General features: G+C 42.8%; 1 protein-coding gene across 3 annotated transcripts in view; it reads right to left on the bottom strand.

Moving 5' to 3' along the window:
* Window positions 1-440: 440 nt before the first annotated feature.
* JPH1 (junctophilin 1) overlaps window positions 441-18,017 on the bottom strand; it is a 108,171-nt gene continuing 90,594 nt past the window's right edge. For 2 of the 3 annotated variants that reach the window (XM_065398113.1, XM_065398114.1), the window contains one exon: window positions 14,698-14,901. In XM_065398113.1, coding sequence (XP_065254185.1) covers window positions 14,857-14,901 — 45 coding nt within the window. In that variant the 3' untranslated portion in view covers window positions 14,698-14,856. Of the gene's footprint in view, window positions 459-627; window positions 724-14,239; window positions 14,902-18,017 lie in introns of those variants that run through there. The other variant, XM_065398111.1, reaches the window with a different exon arrangement.

The following is an 18,017-nucleotide window of genomic DNA, read 5'->3' as shown; positions in this document are numbered from 1 at the left end:
TGGAATCACTTCCACAGCAACTGAATCCTCTGACCACATTCCTCTGGCAGTCGTTTTCCGATCTCCCTACTAAAAACATCAGACGGTAAAATAATAAGGCAGCTGTTAGCTTCCATCAACAAAAAGTGCAGCTCCGTACATTTCCAGTTTAGTCACACACTGCTGGAACAGATGGAGTAGCCAATGCACTTCACTGGTTGGGCTGTTTCAGCAGATTTTTGTTGTTGTTTTCCAACATGGCTGCTTGCTTCAGCTTCCAGAGGACCCCAAAAGCCACAAATCATCAGCAGAGAAACTGATCAGGCCCCTGGCTGAATTTTCCAAGTGTCATCTCTCTTGCGTCCCATCCTAATTCCAAGCCTCCTTCCCTGTGTCTGAGTACGACTGGTGCCATTTAAAAGGCTGATGAGACAACTGCAGAGAATTGTGGGCTAACACCACTAGTTGTCATGACTTCACTGAAGGGTCAAAACAATTATATCATTAAGTAACTATGTTGAATCACATTCAGGCATAGCTAAAATTACAGTAGGGAACATTAAAAGTTTGTAAATCTTTATAATTTGAACTGGGGAATCAAACTGATTTGGATATGGTGATCTTCTATAAAAACAAGGCCTTTCTTACCTTCTCTAATTCCAGTCAAGTTAGAAAATGGACAAAAAGAATGGCTAAACCAATATTCAACAGCATTACCAGGGCAATCATGACTGAGTTAGGACCCTGAAAATACAATAAAATGGGTTTCGATTACATTTTTTAAAATGAAAAAGTCATGCAAGCCTGAACATAATGCATGTTCTAAATGAAGTCACAACAGGAAATATATATCATGACCTTGTCTTGACCTTTTAAAACCTGCCTCTGAAAGATTAATCATCCCTAAAGGTACAGACTCTACTCCTGATAAACAAAACATTTAAACTCATTATTTCTGGCATTCAGCTGTGCTAAATATCATGTGTGTGAGAAATGCAATGGATGCTGTAAATGCAGGTGAAATTAAATGTGGTATCATACTGGTTTAATCAAGTCAGGATTAAGTTGTTTTTCTGGGAACTGTGATTGTCCAAAGAAAACAAAATAGTGCAAGACAAAAACTATGCCAGATTTTTAAAACAAAACTTGAACTTCAGTAGTAGTAAAAAAAGATTATAGTACAGCACCTCTTCCCTAGTTCGGGCCTCTTCATAGACTCCAACCTCTTTTTTAAAGTAGAAAATATAACTGTGTTATGTAAAATAATACGCCCTGGCACTGGCAGTACTCTCACTGGAATTTCCTCTTTCCCTTCCCTCCGCAGGTAGTTTGGCTAAGAAAAAAGATATGATAGAGATCCCCCAGAAATTTGTTAGTAAATATTTAAACTGTAATTTTAACAGTTGCAGAATTACAGACCTGTTCCTGCTCTTGCAGATATTGATGGCAAAATTCCCTTACTTTATAAATGGAGGTGGTCAATTTCGTAGAGAAATGTAAAAGTCAAAACAACCCCCGCCTTCCAAGCAAAATCTAAATTTTATTAAAGAGCAGACTCTTAATCCTTGTATAATTTCTTCATTTTTATATGAAATAGATGACCAAAGATTCTGGTTAGCCTTCTGATATATACCGCTGCTTTTTTAACAGTGCCCAGAAAGATATAATTTGTACAGATGCTCACTTATGAATAGCTTGGCATATACGTTTAACAGATGAGATGCCTCTGTTCTTGGGTTCTCCTTTTATATTTACTCAGACTTCCATGTGATTAACTTTTAAAAAATGCAAACTCACTGCTAGTAAAAAAACAAAGAAAACCACACCACTTATAAAATTAATTCCTATGGAAAACACAAAGGATCCACACAAAAAGGCAAGACCTGAGCAGGGCAAGATTGCTGGACCTGTTGATGAGACTATCACTCTTAAGATCACAAGAGGGATAACAAGAATTTATTGACTTACTGCAAATGTCATCTATTGTAAAATTCCGCTACATTGAATGCCTATAATTGACATCAGCCATACAATCCCTGGAATGATACAGGTTGAGAACTGTTTGCTAGAATATTGTAATGGCAAAGCCTGTCTTAAATGAACAGTATTTGTGCTAATATCACATCAAATAGTATTAAAAATGGTTTAGAGATGATTACAGGCAAACACTTACTACCAGGCCTAGTGCTTACTACTGTGAGAACAGTGTGTACAGTGATGAGCACTAGGCCTGGTAATAAGTGTTTTCAAGGACTGGGCTCATAGTACTCTTACAATAGAATCCACTACAGATGGTAGCTGCAGGGGCCTTTAGGCTTGGAGAAATGGAGTTAACAATTAACAGACACTAGGCTTGCCAACTGTTGTGAATTTATTGTGAGAGACATGATTTCTAAGTAAAATTAAGCCTCACTCATGATCTCATGATAGAACTCTCAAAGCTCAGGATTTTTTTTTCAGCCCCAGGTGGCAGCGCTCTGGCTGTCAACCCTGGGCGGCTGCGTCCCTGCCAGCCTGGGAAGAGGGAGAGGTGACCCCACTAGAGGCCTCCTAAGCCTGGGGAGGGTGAAGAACCCTAAGAGGAGCATAGGTGAGGCTGGGAGAGCTGAATTATAGTGTGGGGGCTGCAGGGTAGGGCTGAAGTGAGGGGAGTGGGGGCTGATGGGGTGGGTAGGCTGTATTGATGATGGCTTCTGAGCAGATGGTGTGAGTGCTAGGAGGGTGAACTGAGACCGGTGGGGGTCGATGAGTTAGGGGGGCTGAGCTAAGGGGGGTTGGGTGGGGAGAGAACTGATGGAGGACTGGAGGACAGGATTAATTACTGGGCAGGAGAGGGGCAGATGTGGGGGTGAGAGCTCCTGCAGCAGGGGCCAAAATCACCTTATCCAATACATGTGGGAGAATGGGCAACACTAATTGTCACATGTACACACCCTGGGGATGGGAAATTCAAAAATCAAGAGACTGACCTAAAAAAATGCAATACAATCTTTTGCGTCTCATGATTTTTGATCTCTTGAAGTCGTTAATACGGAGACGCTCCCATTTTGATAGTGCTACTGCCTGCTGAGATGCAAAGAGGCTGTCAAACGAATGGAGAGGCCCCCGGAGATGGGAGGAGGCGCACTATCTGTACTGGGCCTATCTGCCTGGTGTGATGGCCCAGCATGTATAGTTAGCATTTAAGAAGTGAGCTCACGGCCAGGAACAGGTGAAGGACTTTCTGCACAAATCACAGCTAACAAACAAATAAGACCAGGAGAAGAGAAACAAAACTAGCATAAGATCAAAACTTTAAAATAAATATCCAGAGGCAAGATTTTCAGAAGTGACTAATGATTTTGAGTGACTCAGTTTTTGGGTGCCCAACTTAAGGCACTTAATGACCTAACTTTCAGGGGGTGGTTCCTTAGAACTTTCTGAAAATTAGACCCTTTAAGGCAGTGGGTAATCCACTGGCGGGCCGCAAGACAGTTTGTTTACATTGACCATGCGCAGGCACGGCCGCCTGCAGCTCCCATTGGCTGGGAACGGCAAACTGTGGCCACTGGGAGCTGCGGGTGGTCAATGTAAACACACTGTCTCGCGGCCTGCCAGCGGATTATGCTGATGGGCTGCAGGTTGCCCACCACTGCTTTAAGATGTCTCCAGTTGGTGCACACTATCACTAGCAACTTCTAAAAATCTTGGGTCATGTCACTAAGTACGTCTACACTGCAATTTAAGGTGCAATTGCAGCTCATATAAGCATCCCATGCTAGCTTTAACCAGTCCAGTACAGATATGGTGGCATGGGCTTCAGCCTGGGCTAGGAGCCCCTGTATAGGTCCACTGGGGACCCTACATACATACTTGGGTTGCTGTTCCGTGCTGCTGTGTCTTCACTACTATCATTAGCCGTGCTCGCTAGATTAAAACTAGATTGGATCTGGCTACTGTGTTACACATTCAACTGCAGTGCAGATGTACCCTAAATGAGCTGGAGTCTTCCCACTTTAAGCAGAATTACTGCCCTGTTATGATCCCATTAACTAGTAGTCTTTCCATTAAGAAGTACCAACAGGGCTAAATCTGGTCTCTGGGAGATGCCCCCATTTATATAGTTTTGCCAGTTAAATGCAACCATCATAAGTACAGTGCTCTGCATGACAACAAATTGTTAGAACAGTGGTTCTCAACCAGAGGTATGTTTACCCGTGGGGGTACTCAGAGATCTTCCAGGTGGTAATCAACTCATCAAGATATTTGCCTAGTTTTACAACAGGCTACATAAAAAAACATTAGCGAAGTCAGTACAAACTAAAATTTCATACAGACAAATGATTTGTTTATACTGCCCTATTTACTATAAACTGAAATGTAAGTACAATATTGATATTCCAATCTATTTATTTTGTAATTATACAGTAAAAATGTAAAAAAGTAAGCACTTGTTCGGTAATAGTGTGTTGTGACACTTCTGTATTTTTATGTCTGATTTTGTAAGCAAACAGTTTTTAACTGAGGTGAAACTTGGGGTATGCAAGACAAATCAGACTCCTGAACAGGATACAGTAGTCTGGAAAGGTTGAGAATCACTGAGCTAGAAGGTCACACCCTGAAGCCTTTGCTAAATTTTTACAAGTGTCTGGTGGGGTATGTCTTCATGGCAGTTAACCCCTACTTAGGTGTTGCCCCTAACCCCCTCTTCCAGCCCCCATCCACATACACAAATCTTTGACCTACCTGAGGCTGTATGATAAAGCCTGACACTCTGGTCGGTAACCTGACCGCTCTGCAGTGAGGATGCAGGCTAAACCACTAAAGTGCTGATAGTCTCCAGTGCCTTCCCGCAATTCTCCCCATGTCCCCACAAGGACAGACATTATCTCACAATTTGCTGGCAAAGAATGGCCCAGCTTACTGCAGCACAAGGAACCATAGGATATACCCCCAGAAGTCCTAGTGCCATGCATGGGTGAGTGCAGCAGCTGGTAACTCAGGCAGGACTTTGCAGTGTGGCTGCTCACACCCAGGTTAGGTTTACTTGGGTGCTAATCATCCAAGTTAACTCTGAAGTGAAGACATACCCTGCTGCAGCAGAGAGTGTGTTAAAAATGACTCAGGGTTTCAGCGATATTGTCTACAGAAAATTCCCCACAGGAAACAATGGGTCCCCTGGATGTTTTTGAAATAGACCATCAGATTCACTTTCATTCCACTTCACAGAGATGGGGACTCATCCCTCCTGCCACAAACTGGCCTTTGGATTTTCATAGGCGAGGCTGCTATTATAACTAGTTTGGATGCTTACATCTACACGGTTCAGTGCACCACAGCCATACGGGGATCCCTTTCTACAACAAACCTGTTTGAAACAAGCATGACTTGCAAACTCGAAAAGGCCAAGGCTTATACACTTATGAGACCCTTCCTACTGAAGCCACTTTTCCGTTTGCAGAAGGACAGAGAACCATACAATACACTTCACTGTTAGGATATATTTCTCCAGCGAGGAAGGATGGTTATGGTTAAGGCACTGACTTGGACTCAGGAGAGGTGGGTTCAATTCCTGGCTCTACTGCAGACTTCCTGTGTGACCCTGGCCACATCACTCAGTCTCTCTGTGTTTCAATTCCCCATCTGTAAAATGTGAACAATAACTCTATTCCCTTTGTCTACTTGGGCTGTAAACTCTTTGGGTTGCAGACTGGCTCTTACTACATGTTCATCTGGTGTCTAGCATGCTGGAGCCTGTAGATGCTTCAGTAATATGGGCCTGGATTTCCAAAGGATTGAAATTCAGTTGGAGCTGGGTGCCAACTCCTTTCAAAATCCTACCCATAAATAATATTGGTTTACATGGAGTAGGTGAAACCCTGCCCTTGTTAAAGTCAATGGGAGCTTTGTCACTAATTTCAGTGGAGCCAGGATTTCATTCATTACCTATCATACATCCTGAACTGCATTCCACATGGTATGAGAGCTCCAAGACCGTTAGTTTTTGATTGAATAGCAACATGGGGCTATAGTTCAAACAGCAACAGGATAAGATATCAGGTTCCAGAACTCTGCCTGGAGATGGAGGGCTGTTCTATTGATGCATCTATCACCCAGATGAAGTGGGTCTCATTAGCTCTTACTATGGAGAATAAAAGGTAGAGAGCCTCTAAAGTAAGAGAGGGGTAGGATATGAGACAAGGCATCCTTCCTAGAAAGAAGAAGCTGATGAGGAAGTGGAGGTTAAGAATTATGTTTACTGATATTGAGTAAAGAATGAAGAAAGGGTGAGTTTGGGGCACCAACCCATGTTGAGTTGACAGAAACGGGGACTCACCCCATTCACAGTGGTGAATATATTTTGTTTCCTCTTTTGATAACAAGAATTGTGAAAGTGGAGCTTTCTGATGTTCCAAAAATGATCAGTCTTAGAGTTTTGTTCTATGCCAGGGGTCTCAAACGCGCGGCCCGCGGGGTGATTTTCTGCAGCCTGTGAGCCCCTCGCAGCCCCCCCGCCCACCCCCAGTGTTTACCAGAGCGGCTCCGGCCGGACGTGCACCGGGAGCAGGGCAGGCTCCCTGCCTGCCTGCCTTGCCCCGTTCCAGGAAGAGGCTGGAACATGGGGAAGGGGGGGCAGAGGGGCTGTGTGTGGCTGTTGCTTCAGGCAGCGCCCCCAGCAGCTCCAATTGGCCGGGAACGGGGAACCGCGGCCAATGGGAGCTGCTGGTGGTGGTGCCTCAAGCAACAGAAACACACAGCCCCTCCGCCCCCCCTTCCAGTCTCTTGCGGGGGCAGGGCAGACAGGTAGGGAGCCTGCCCTGCCCCTGGTACGCGCCGGGCCAGATCCTGCCCCCCGAACCCCTCCTGCATCCCAACCCACTGCCCTGAGCCCCATGCCGCACCCCTCCTGCACCCCGACCCCCTGCTGTACCCTGCACCCCTCCTGCACCGTTACCCCTGTCCTGAGACCCCTGCCACACCCTGCCCCCCGACCCCCTGCCCTGAACCCCCTGCTGCACCCCGCACTCCTCTTGCACCCCAACCCACTGCCCTGAGCCCCCTGCCGCACCCCACACTCCTCTTGCACCCCAACCCACTGCCCTGATCCCCCTTCTGCACCCTGCACCCCAACCCCCTGCCCTGAGCCCCCTGCCGCACCCCACACTCCTCTTGCACCCCAACCCACTGCCCTGATCCCCCTGCTGCACCCTTCTTGCACCCCAACCCCCTGCCCTGAGCCCCCTGCCGACCCTGCACCCTAACCCCTTGCTGTACCCCTCACCCCTCCTGCACCCCACACCCCAACTCCCTGCCCTGAGCCCCCACCACACCCCACACCCCTCCTGCCCCCCCCTGGGGGCAGGGAGGGGGCAGAGTTGGGGTGGGGATTTCGGGGAAGGGGTTGGAATGGGGGCAGGGAAGGGGTGGGAAGAGGCGGGGCAGGGGTGGGGCCTCATGGAAGGGGTGGAGTGGGGGCGGGGCTGAGGGCAGCGGGGCGGGGGAGGTGTCAGTAATGCAGCCCTCGGCCAATGTACTAGTCCTCATGTGGCCCTCATGGTCATTTGAGTTTGAGACCCCTGTTCTATGCAAAGCATGACCCCAGTTTTTAGACATATGCTCTGACTGTTAAATGCTTTAAAGTGAAGCACCAAAAATAAGTCCTTAATGCCCTGCAGGAGCTTAAAATAGCAAAAGGCAAAATTAGTCTGTGCTGTGCAGGATTGACTAGAACAGGTGCAATAAAGAAGCTGCAACAGCAAAGTTTTAGTCCTGCATCAAACTGTCCTTTCATCTTTTCAGTAGCAGGAAAGATAACATCTTTTCCCTTAGGTCAGAGAACCCTATGTAATTAATTTTGAGGTAGAAGATGGCACTACTTTTCAGGGAAATAACTAAGAGATGTAAAGACTGGTCCTGCAATCCATTTGCATTAGGAATAGCCATTGACTTTGGTGGGAACTCTAAGCATAGGAGTTCACAGGATCAGTGCCAGAGCTCTGTATTTTCTTCACAACAGGAACATTAGATTGTATGATTGATGGATGTCAAGTGCACATTAAGAGGAGACTATACCCCATACCACTTGATATTCTGCATACTGTAATGCCCATAGATTTAGGTAAAACAGGGCTACATATTGTGGTTTAATACTAGTTACTCTCAAAATAGTCTTTTACGGTATAATAGAGCCATGCCCCTTCTTCCAATACTACCTTATTTAAGCCAATATGCAAACAATTTGGCAGAAGAACTTGGGCGCATAGGATAAAACACTATCTGTTCATCTTTTTGATCACAATTCAAATCTCATCTGATTTATCACCAATGATTTTTCAGGGTTAGTTCAGTGGATGGGTTACTGTAACTTGCTGACAATCTCTGTTCAGGAAAGACTCGGAGCAGAGGGAATCAGGGAATGAGGAAAATCATTTCGGAGGTTGAAATGGGGGTGGTGAAAACTTTGGAGAAAAATGCACAAGCATCATTAATAACAATTCTGTACCAACACACACCCTTGTTCTGGTAGGCTGTTGGAGTACCTCTTGTTGCTTTACTCCTGTCAGAGCTTTAAAAAATGCAAATAGGTAGAGAATTTACCCCGTCTCTGACACACATCACCACATAGCTTGGAAAAAATCACACACACACACACACACACACTCTCTCTCTCTCTCTAGTTTTAAAGACATATAGCAAAGTGCCTTCACATTGGGAATGAACTCCAACTTAATTTCCTTTCTCTCATACACCCACCACACAGATGTTCTCAAGACCAATGCAATTAAAGTCCCCCAATAGAGGCAGAGGGACAGATCCTGGCTAACTATCGCATCAATAAATAAATGTCTGCTGTGTGATATTCTCTTATTACCCTCTCCATCTTTTGGGCATGGCTACACTGCATGCTTTTTTCAGTAGTGTGCAGTGTAGGTACATATGGAGCCCCCCCCGCACAGGTATAAATAGCCATAGACTGTGAGGCATAGCTTAGGTTAGTAAAGACATGCCTGAAGGGTGTGGGTATGTACATGAGTACATACCCTACTTGCCGAAGTCATGCCTCCCTCTCGACTCTGCTAAAAAGGGCAGTGTAGTGTCCCTGCTGCCTACCCGCTGCTGGAGCCTTTCCGCACCTTTCGCTGACTTACAACCCACAGTGTGTATGCTTTTCACTGCAGCATGTAGCTACACGTACTCTGCATGCCACTGCCAGTGGTGTGTAGTGAAGACATAGTCTTCCTGATCATTGGCTAGTGGTGTGTTTGTGTCTGTTGCCTGCTCTGATTGTCAGAGAAGGTGGAGGGATACATTTCTGATATAGAGAGGCTCCAGCTAGTCAGTAAAGTTAGGAGCTCCCTCAGGTCCTAATCATGATTTGGTTTGGAAGGAATGGTGGAAAAGATGAGAAAAATTTGGCCTGATAGATGCTGCCTAGGCAGGTGCAACTTCACTTGCTTATACCAGGGCTGAACAGAAAACTCAAATTTCAGGCTGAGATTCTGTCCGTTCATCTTCGGACACATTCTCTCCCCCCCCCCCCCCCAAGGCCTGACAACTTCATGGTAGTGTACGTCTGACCCATCCACATATGTCAGGCTCCCAGGGTAAAAGGCCAATATCAGCTCCAAAATAGATTAAAAGGCCAGAAGGAAACATTGTGATAATGTAGTCTGACCTCCTATACAACACAGGCCATAGGACTCCTCTGAATTAATTCCCATTTGAACTAGATCATATCCTTTAGAAAAAAATCTAATCTTGATTAAAAATTTCCAGTGATGGAGAATCCATTACATCCCACAGCAATGTTATTCCAATGGTTAATTGCCATCACTATAATTTTTTTTTTGCCTTATTTCTAGTCTGAATTTGTCTAGTTTCAACTTTCAGCCATTGGATCATGTTATACTTTTGTCTGCTAAACTGAAGAACCCTGTATTTCTGTTCCCTGTGTAGGTACTTAATCAAGTCACCCCTTAGCCTTCTCTTTGTTAAGCTAAGTAGATTGAGCTCCTTGAGTCTCTCTCTATAAGGCATGTTTTCTCATGGCTTTTCTCTGAGCCCTCTCCCATTTTTTAACATCCTTCTTAGAGTGTGGACACCAGACCTAGACATAGTATTCCAGTAGCGGTTGCATCAGTGTCCTATTTATATATTCAAGGATTGCATTAGCCTCTTGGTCACAGCATTGCACTGGGAGCGCACGTTCAGCTGATTATCCACCATGACGGCCAAATCTTTTTCAGAGTTGCTGCTTCCCAGGACAGAGTTCCTCATCTGGTAAGTATGGACTACCTTTCCCCCCAGATGTAGGACTTGACGTTTGGCTGCATTGACACACACATTGTTTGCTTCAGTCCAGCTTACCCAGCAACCCAGATTACTTTATCAATGACTTGTCCTCTTCATTATCTACCAATCCACCAAACTTTATGATTTTATGTTTTCTGTCACGTCACTGATAACATTAAGTGAGTGTAGGGCCAAGAATCAATTCCTGTGGGACCCTAGTAGAAACACATCCACTTGATGATTCCCTGTTCATTATTACATTTTTGAGACCAATAAATTAACCAGGTTTTAATCCATTTAATGTGTGCCATGTTGATTTTCTATCATTCTACTTTTAGTCAAAATGTTTTGCAATACCAAGTCAAATGACTTACAGAACTCTAAGTATATTAATTACATCATCACTATTACCTTTATCAATCACATTTATAATCTCAAAAAAAAAAGATATCAAGTTAGTTTGACAGGATCTATTTTCCATCCACCTATGCTGATTGGCATTTATTATATTACCCCCTTTTAATTCTTTATTAATCAAGTACTCTATCAGCCATACCATTATTTTGCCTCAGATTGATATTAAGCTGATGAGCATATAATTATCCAGGTCACTCTGTTCACCCTTTCAAAATACTGGCACAACATTAGCTTTCTTCCAGGTCTCTGGAACTTCCCCAGTGTTCCAAGCCTTACTGAAAATCAATATTAATAGACCAGAGAGCTCCTTGGCCAGCTCTTTTAAAAAACTGTTGGATGCCAGTTATCTGTGTCTGCTGATTTTAAAAAGTCTAACTTTAGTAGCTGCTGTTTAACATCCTCCTGACATTCCGCTGGAATGGAAACTATTTTATCATCATATAATATGAACATATCATGTGTAGGGCGATCAAGCGATTAAAAAAAATTAATCATGATTAATCATGCGATTAATCGCACTGTTACACAATAATAGAATATCATTTATTTAAATATTTTTGGATGTTTTCTACATTTTCAAATATATTGATTTCAATTACAACACAGGATACAAAGTGTACAGTGCTCATTTTATATTTATTTTTGATTACAAATATTTGCACTGTAAAAAAACAAAAGAAATAGTATTTTTCAATTCACCTAATACAAGTACTGTAGTGTAATCTCTTTAACATGAAAGTTGAACTTACAAGTGTAGAATTATGTACAAAAAAATCCTGCATTCAAAAATAAAACAATGTAACACTTTACAGCCTATAAGTCCAATCAGTCCTACTTTTTGTTCAGCCAATTGCTCAGACAAACAAGTTTGTTTACATTTGCAGAAGATAATGATGCCTGCTTCTTGTTTACAATGTCACCTGAAAGCGAGAACAGGCATTTGCATGGCACTATTGTAGCCGGCGTCGCAAGATATTTACATGCCAGATGCGCTAAATAATCATATGTCCCTTGATGCTTCAACCACCATTCCTCAGGATATGCGTCCACGCTGATGACGGGTTCTGCTCGATAATAATCCAAAGTAGTGCATACTGACACATTTTCATTTTCATCATCTGAGTCAGATGCCACCAGCAGAAGGTTGATTTTCTTTTTTGGTGGTTCGGGTTCTGTAGTTTCCGCATCAGAGTATCGCTCTTTTAAGACTCCAGAAAGCATGCTCCACACCTCATCCCTCCCAGATTTTGGAAGGCACTTCAGATTCTTAAATCTTGGTTCGAGTGCTGTAGCTATCTTTAGAAATTTCACATTGGTATCTTCTTTGCATTTTGTAAGATTTGCAGTGAAAATGTTCTTAAAATGAACATGTGCTGGGTCATCATCTGAGACTGCTATAACATGAAATATATGACAGAATGTGGGGTAAAACAGAGCAGGGGACATACAATTCTCCCCCAAGGAGTTCAGTCACAAATTTAATTAATGCATTTTTTTAACAAGCGTCATCAGCATGGAAGCATGTCCTCTGGAACGATGGCCGAAGCATGAAGAGGCATATGAATCTTTAGTTCATCTGGCATATAAATATCTTGCGATGCTGGCTACAACAATGCTATGCGAACATCAGGTGACATTGTAATTAAGAAGTATGCAGCATTATCTCTCGTAAGTGTACACAAAGTTGTTTCTCTTAGCGATTGGCTGAACAAGAAGTAGGACTAAGTGGACTTATAGGCTCTAAAGTTTTACATTGTTTTGTTTTTGAGTGCAGTTATGTAAAAAAAAAACTACATTTGTAAGTTGCACTTTCATGATAAAGAGATTGCACTACAGTACTTGTATTAGGTGAATTGAAAAATACTATTTCTTTTGTTTTTTTACAGTGCAAATAATTTGTATTCAAAAATAAATATAAAATGAGCACTGTACACTTTGTATCCTGTGCTGTAATTGAAATCAATATACACCTCTACCCCGATATAACGCTGTCCTCGGGAGCCAAAAAATCTTACTGCGTTATAGGTGAAACCGCGTTATATCGAACTTGCTTTGATCTGCCGGAGTGCGCAGCCCCGCCCCCCCGAGCACTGCTTTACCACGTTATATCCGAATTCGTGTTATATCGGGTCGCGTTATATCGGGGTAGAGGTGTATTTGAAAATATAGAAAACATCCCAAAAATATTTAAATAAATGGTATTCTATTATTTAACAGCGCGAGTAATTGCATGATTAATCGCGATTAATTTTTTTTAATCGCTTGACAGCCCTACACGATATGTTCATATTAAATGATGATAAAATAGTTTCCATTCCAACGGAATGTCAGGAGGATGTTAAACAGCAGCTACTAAAGTTATGGGGCTTGGGCTGCAGGACTGTTTCATTGCTGTGTAGATCTCTGGGCTCGGGCTGGAGCCCAGGCTCTGGGATCCCATGGAGTGGAAGGGTCCCAGAGCCCTGGCTCCAGCCTGAGCTCAGAAGTCTACACAACAAAGAAACAACCCCGCAGCCTGAGCCCCATAAGCCCGAGTTGGCTGGCATGGGCCAGCTGCGGGTTTTTCTTTGCAGTGTAGATGTACCCTAAGAGGCTGAAATATCACCTTTGTAGCTGATATTTAATAAGAATCTGTAATCAGGACTTTATTAAAGTTTTATCACATCACTGGGTATTTAAGGCCTGTTTGATACACCGACATAGATTTAGCCCCAAACATTCATATCCATTTACAGGGTAACCCTTAGCTCAAGGGAGTTACATGGGTGATGAAGTTGATCTGTTAGGTTGATTCTGAAGCTGAAATTATAAAAACACACATGTGCCTGATGTGATACTACATATAATTTTTTTAATGGTTGCCCAGTAATTCATTGTTAACTATTCAGCAGCAGCCCTCTGCATTTGGAAATTACCTTTCTCAGGGCAAACAATAATCCCTGTGCTGATAATGTTTATATGCAGGTTTACAGCAAAGCTACATGGAAGTTATAAACCTTTCAATGACAGTCTTCAGTAAATCCCACTGGCACTTTAACAATTAATGGGGAAAAATGTTTGTTACACTCATAAAACTGGATTTTTGGAAGGTACTGCATAATTTTTTGGGTATACATTTAGAAATTGTTAGATTCTGGCATCAATCTAACAGTGTAACCACCACTGCCAAAATGTCCAATAAGGAAAACATATTGGTTTGAGGTGAACACATGAAAAAACACCAAAACGTGTGTGTGTGTGTGTGTGTGTGTGTGTGTGTGTGTGTGTGTGTGTGTGTGTGTGTGTGTGTGTGTGTGTAAGGATCTTGCTGTTACATCAATACACAAGAATTTATTCTAAGAACTGCCACTGTCAATATTCCGGCTACAATCTGTCCCTTCCATATTTTTAAGAAAGGCAACAGTGAGGTAAAGAACCTCAGTTCCTTACTCCCATTGGGTGTTATCCAGCAGTCCATACAGAGATGAAACTGCTATGGAAGTCAGTGAGTTTTGCCTGGACATAGACTGCAAAGTTGAGATGTAGCAGGCAGAGGAGCAGTGAAGGGGAAGGGGCTGCCAATAGTACTTACCAAATGGATTTCCACTTCTTTTTCTGCTGAAGAAAGGGACTCATTATTAGCGGGATTCTTTGGTGCAGCAAGTTCAGGTTTCTTTACTTTTGTATCAGATTTGCTTTCTTTGGCATCTGGATTAGTCACAGATCTGGCAGGACTTGGCTTCTGTGGAGTTGGTATCCGTGTGAGTGCTGAAGGTGATGGGTTGACATCTTCATCCTCCTCCCTGAGCTCATGTGGAAGCAGTGCTGGATTCATTTTTACGTAGTAGCCATGGTAATGACCATGCAGTTCCCCATTCTCTGTGCTGATGGGATTGTGGTGGGCTGAAAACTTTGGCTGATGTTTCACCGCTATCTCCTCCTTTACGGGTACTTTTGAATATAGAGGCTTGTTGACCACGGCTGTTACAGTCTCACTAGCTAAACTCTTTTTTTCTTGAGTGAGTCTCGCCTTTGAGCTGGAGTTTTGTCTTTTCAATTGTTTGGTAGGGGAAGGCTCAGATGGAAGAGGAGAACTGTGCTTTGGGCTTGCTTCAGGTGTCCCAGGGGGTGTGGTACCTTTTCGATAAAAATGAGGAGACTCTTTGGGGGAAGGTGTTTTTTCTTGAACCTTTTCTTCAGGGTTTTCTTTTACCTCCACACTTTCTTGAAATCTTTGTTTGATATAATCAGGGCCTGAAAAACAGTATAACAAAATCTTATCTCATTAAAACAAGAATAGGGCCAGGTGCCAAATCTGCCACACTGTGGGTATGGATCTGGGACGAAGCTGAAATTAAGAGGGAAAATAAAAACTCACTCATTTCTGGACTTTATATTATAATGCATTTGCTAATTAAAGTTGCTGCACCTTTTCCTCTCTGCTTGGCAATAATTTGGGCTATTCACTATTGGTTTGATCACTTTGCCTTCACCCTTGCAAAGGGACATAGAAAATACAGCAGATGGTCTCCAAATGAGACCATTGAAATCAATGGGAGTTAAGTGCCTAAATACTTTTCTGAATCTCACCCCCAAGTGGCTAACTTTTTATTTGTCTCATGCATACATCTGCCATTTTTTCTCTAATTGCTCATTTTTGTCTACCTACCATATATGGCCCTCATCACCATGATACCTGATCGTTATTTTGGTTGTTAAATACTTAGGAGGCAATCTCTCTCCTTATGCCGTAATAGCCTGTAGGAGACTGAGCTTGAATCTTTTATAAGTTTTCTGGTTTGATTATGAGTGGGTATTTGTGTGAGGGATTGCATTGTCTCTGTCTTTGGGTATGTCTTCATTGCAGAGTAGACCTGGGCTCTTACTCAGAAATTTCACCTAGCCCCCCCCCCCCCACACACCTGAGTTTAGTGGTGCTTTCTAATCTTTTACAATAATGGTATCTGGTACAGAATATTGTAACTTGTTGCTGCTGGGAGCTGGGAATTAGTTTGCCACTAAAAGGCTGTGTCCCTGTGCAACAGAAACTCAGTGAAGTACGGACTTCCTAACACACAAATACAAAGTGATGGTCTCTCTCCCTCTTAAAGTTTTAATACTGATCTGTAGTAAGGTCTTATTATTAGTTTGCCATTATTTGTACAAAATATACTTCATTATATTTACAGTATTGTCTTCAAGGGTTCAAAAATTATGACAGTTTTAATAGTAATGAGATTTTTAAAAAAAAGCTAATTGTTTTCTTTGCCTCCTTTTTTAGCCCTTAGGACATACTCTAGTCACATTTCCAAGCTTTTCTCCACAACCAGGAAGGCTAGAAATACACTTTAAACAAACACACACAAACAAACAAACAAAAAAAGAGCTGAGATTGTCACATAATCGCTTGATTCCAGAAGCTGACTTTAATGAAACACCAACTATCACAAAAATCACAAGAGTTGGCAGTATTACATTTAGCAATATTCTATGATGCATTATTCACAGCTAGTTAAAGCTAAAATGTAACTGAAAGAGTAAAGTCCACTCTGTAATGCAGGAGCTTGGTTTCTTTATTGCCTTTGTTCACTAAGAGCAACATTCTGCTTAGTCTTTTACACAGGTTTGAAGTAAAAGGGGAGTGTGTAAGGGGCTTAAAAAGGAGGGGCAGCTCATGTTGGGGCCCGGCAAAATTGTAGTCTCTGAACTCCAGGGAGCACAGGGACTTCTCCATCCCTACTCCCTTGGGATACAGAGAACCCCAAGGAGGTAGAGAGGAGATGGGGCCAAGGCCATGGCCCTGCTCCTGCCTCCTCATCAGCCTGGAAGAGGGGCTAAAGCTAAAGCTGGAGGGGGGGCAGGGTGCACCCCATACAGATATGTAGCCTTCCCATGTGCATTAGGATGGATAGGGATGAATTTAGTTTCCCTGAAGCATGATTCCTCCTGCTGTTTCCCAGGGGCAGCATGTCTCCTCAGTTCAGGGCTTTTGTGCTTCACAGGCATGATCTGAACCCTTATCACTAAATATCCAAAATTCAGTCTCTTGCAGTGAATCTCCCAATCTCATTAGTGTAATTTAATGAGCATGTATTGTATTTTGTTATATTTATTTCTATATCTGAAGAGATATAATGAAAAATTAATCCTATTTTTTTTGCCAGCTATAAAGGCAATTCCTCTCTTCAAGAAAGGTAATTAGTACAAATGACTCATTTTTGATGATAGAAAAATCCTGGCCTAATCAAGTCTCTGTCTTTGTGTCTCAACTGGAAAAAAGCAGTGTTTATTGTGATACAGTGTCTTCATCGTGAACAAGTTCATCTTCTGGTCCAGCTGTGCATGCTAACACATAAACCAGGTAACAGTTTGATGGTTTAATAATTAAAATGGTATGATAATATATTATTTTTAAATTACCTATTCCGCTAGTGTAATAGTACACTTTCAGTTGCTCTTAAAGAATGAATACACTACATCCTAATCTCTTGGGATTTTTACTTCTATTCCTGTGTGACCTTGGGTAAGTCAAAACTTTTCTTTGCCTCAGTTTGCCCGCCTGTCAAAAGGGATAATTTAGTGGGCGCAACTGACTCGCCTGCTTGAAAACATCTTCCTTGTTCTGGAGCTATTCCCTGTTTTAAAATGGGAAATCCTGTTAGCACCAGTAAAATCTTTCCAACTGGGCACTCTTAACTATGTCTATGAATGTGCTCCCTCTTAGGAGTTACTGCCTGAAGATTAACTCATTAGGGCTAGAGATCATGGGTTCTCAGACTGGTGAATATGAAAAGAGGAGTTTTCTCTATGATTAAATGGAGAGGTGGGTATCCCAGTATGCAAAACATTGAGATGCCCAGGCCAAACAGTGACAGTTGAGCTGGGTCATGCAGCATTTGGAGTCCAGATGACTAAATCAGATGCCTATTAGGCCTGTAGGTAAGAACATGCTGTAGAAGAAGCTCTACCAACTTTTTGAAGGGTGAAACATGCATCCTCCCCTATTAGACCAACTCCACTTGCTGGTGTTGAAGGAAGTGGGTCTGTGGCTCTGCTCTCAGCCCACCCCTTTCAGCTCCCCTTCTGGAGGCTAGCCATACCAACAGCGCTAACGAACGCTCTACTCCTAATGTGGCTGGCTCCCTGCACAAGATAGGCTCCTTGTGTCCTTTTTCTCTACTTGCATTCCTATGCAGGCCCAGCCACAATCCTTAATATTTTATCCTTAAGTGGTTTGGGTGGGAGGTCTACAAAACTACAAAGTAGTATTATCATTACATACTGTATGCAGAAATGCTGGTTTGAGAGTCACCTGGCATTACCTAAGAGACCAATTGGATAATAATAATTGGAATAATGGTGACTAAAAT

This window comes from Emys orbicularis, chromosome 2, assembly GCF_028017835.1.
Source record: "Emys orbicularis isolate rEmyOrb1 chromosome 2, rEmyOrb1.hap1, whole genome shotgun sequence".
Lineage (NCBI taxonomy): Eukaryota > Metazoa > Chordata > Testudines > Emydidae > Emys > Emys orbicularis.
The sequence above is the reverse complement of the archived record's forward strand: the minus strand, read 5'-3'. Positions and strand labels throughout refer to the sequence as shown.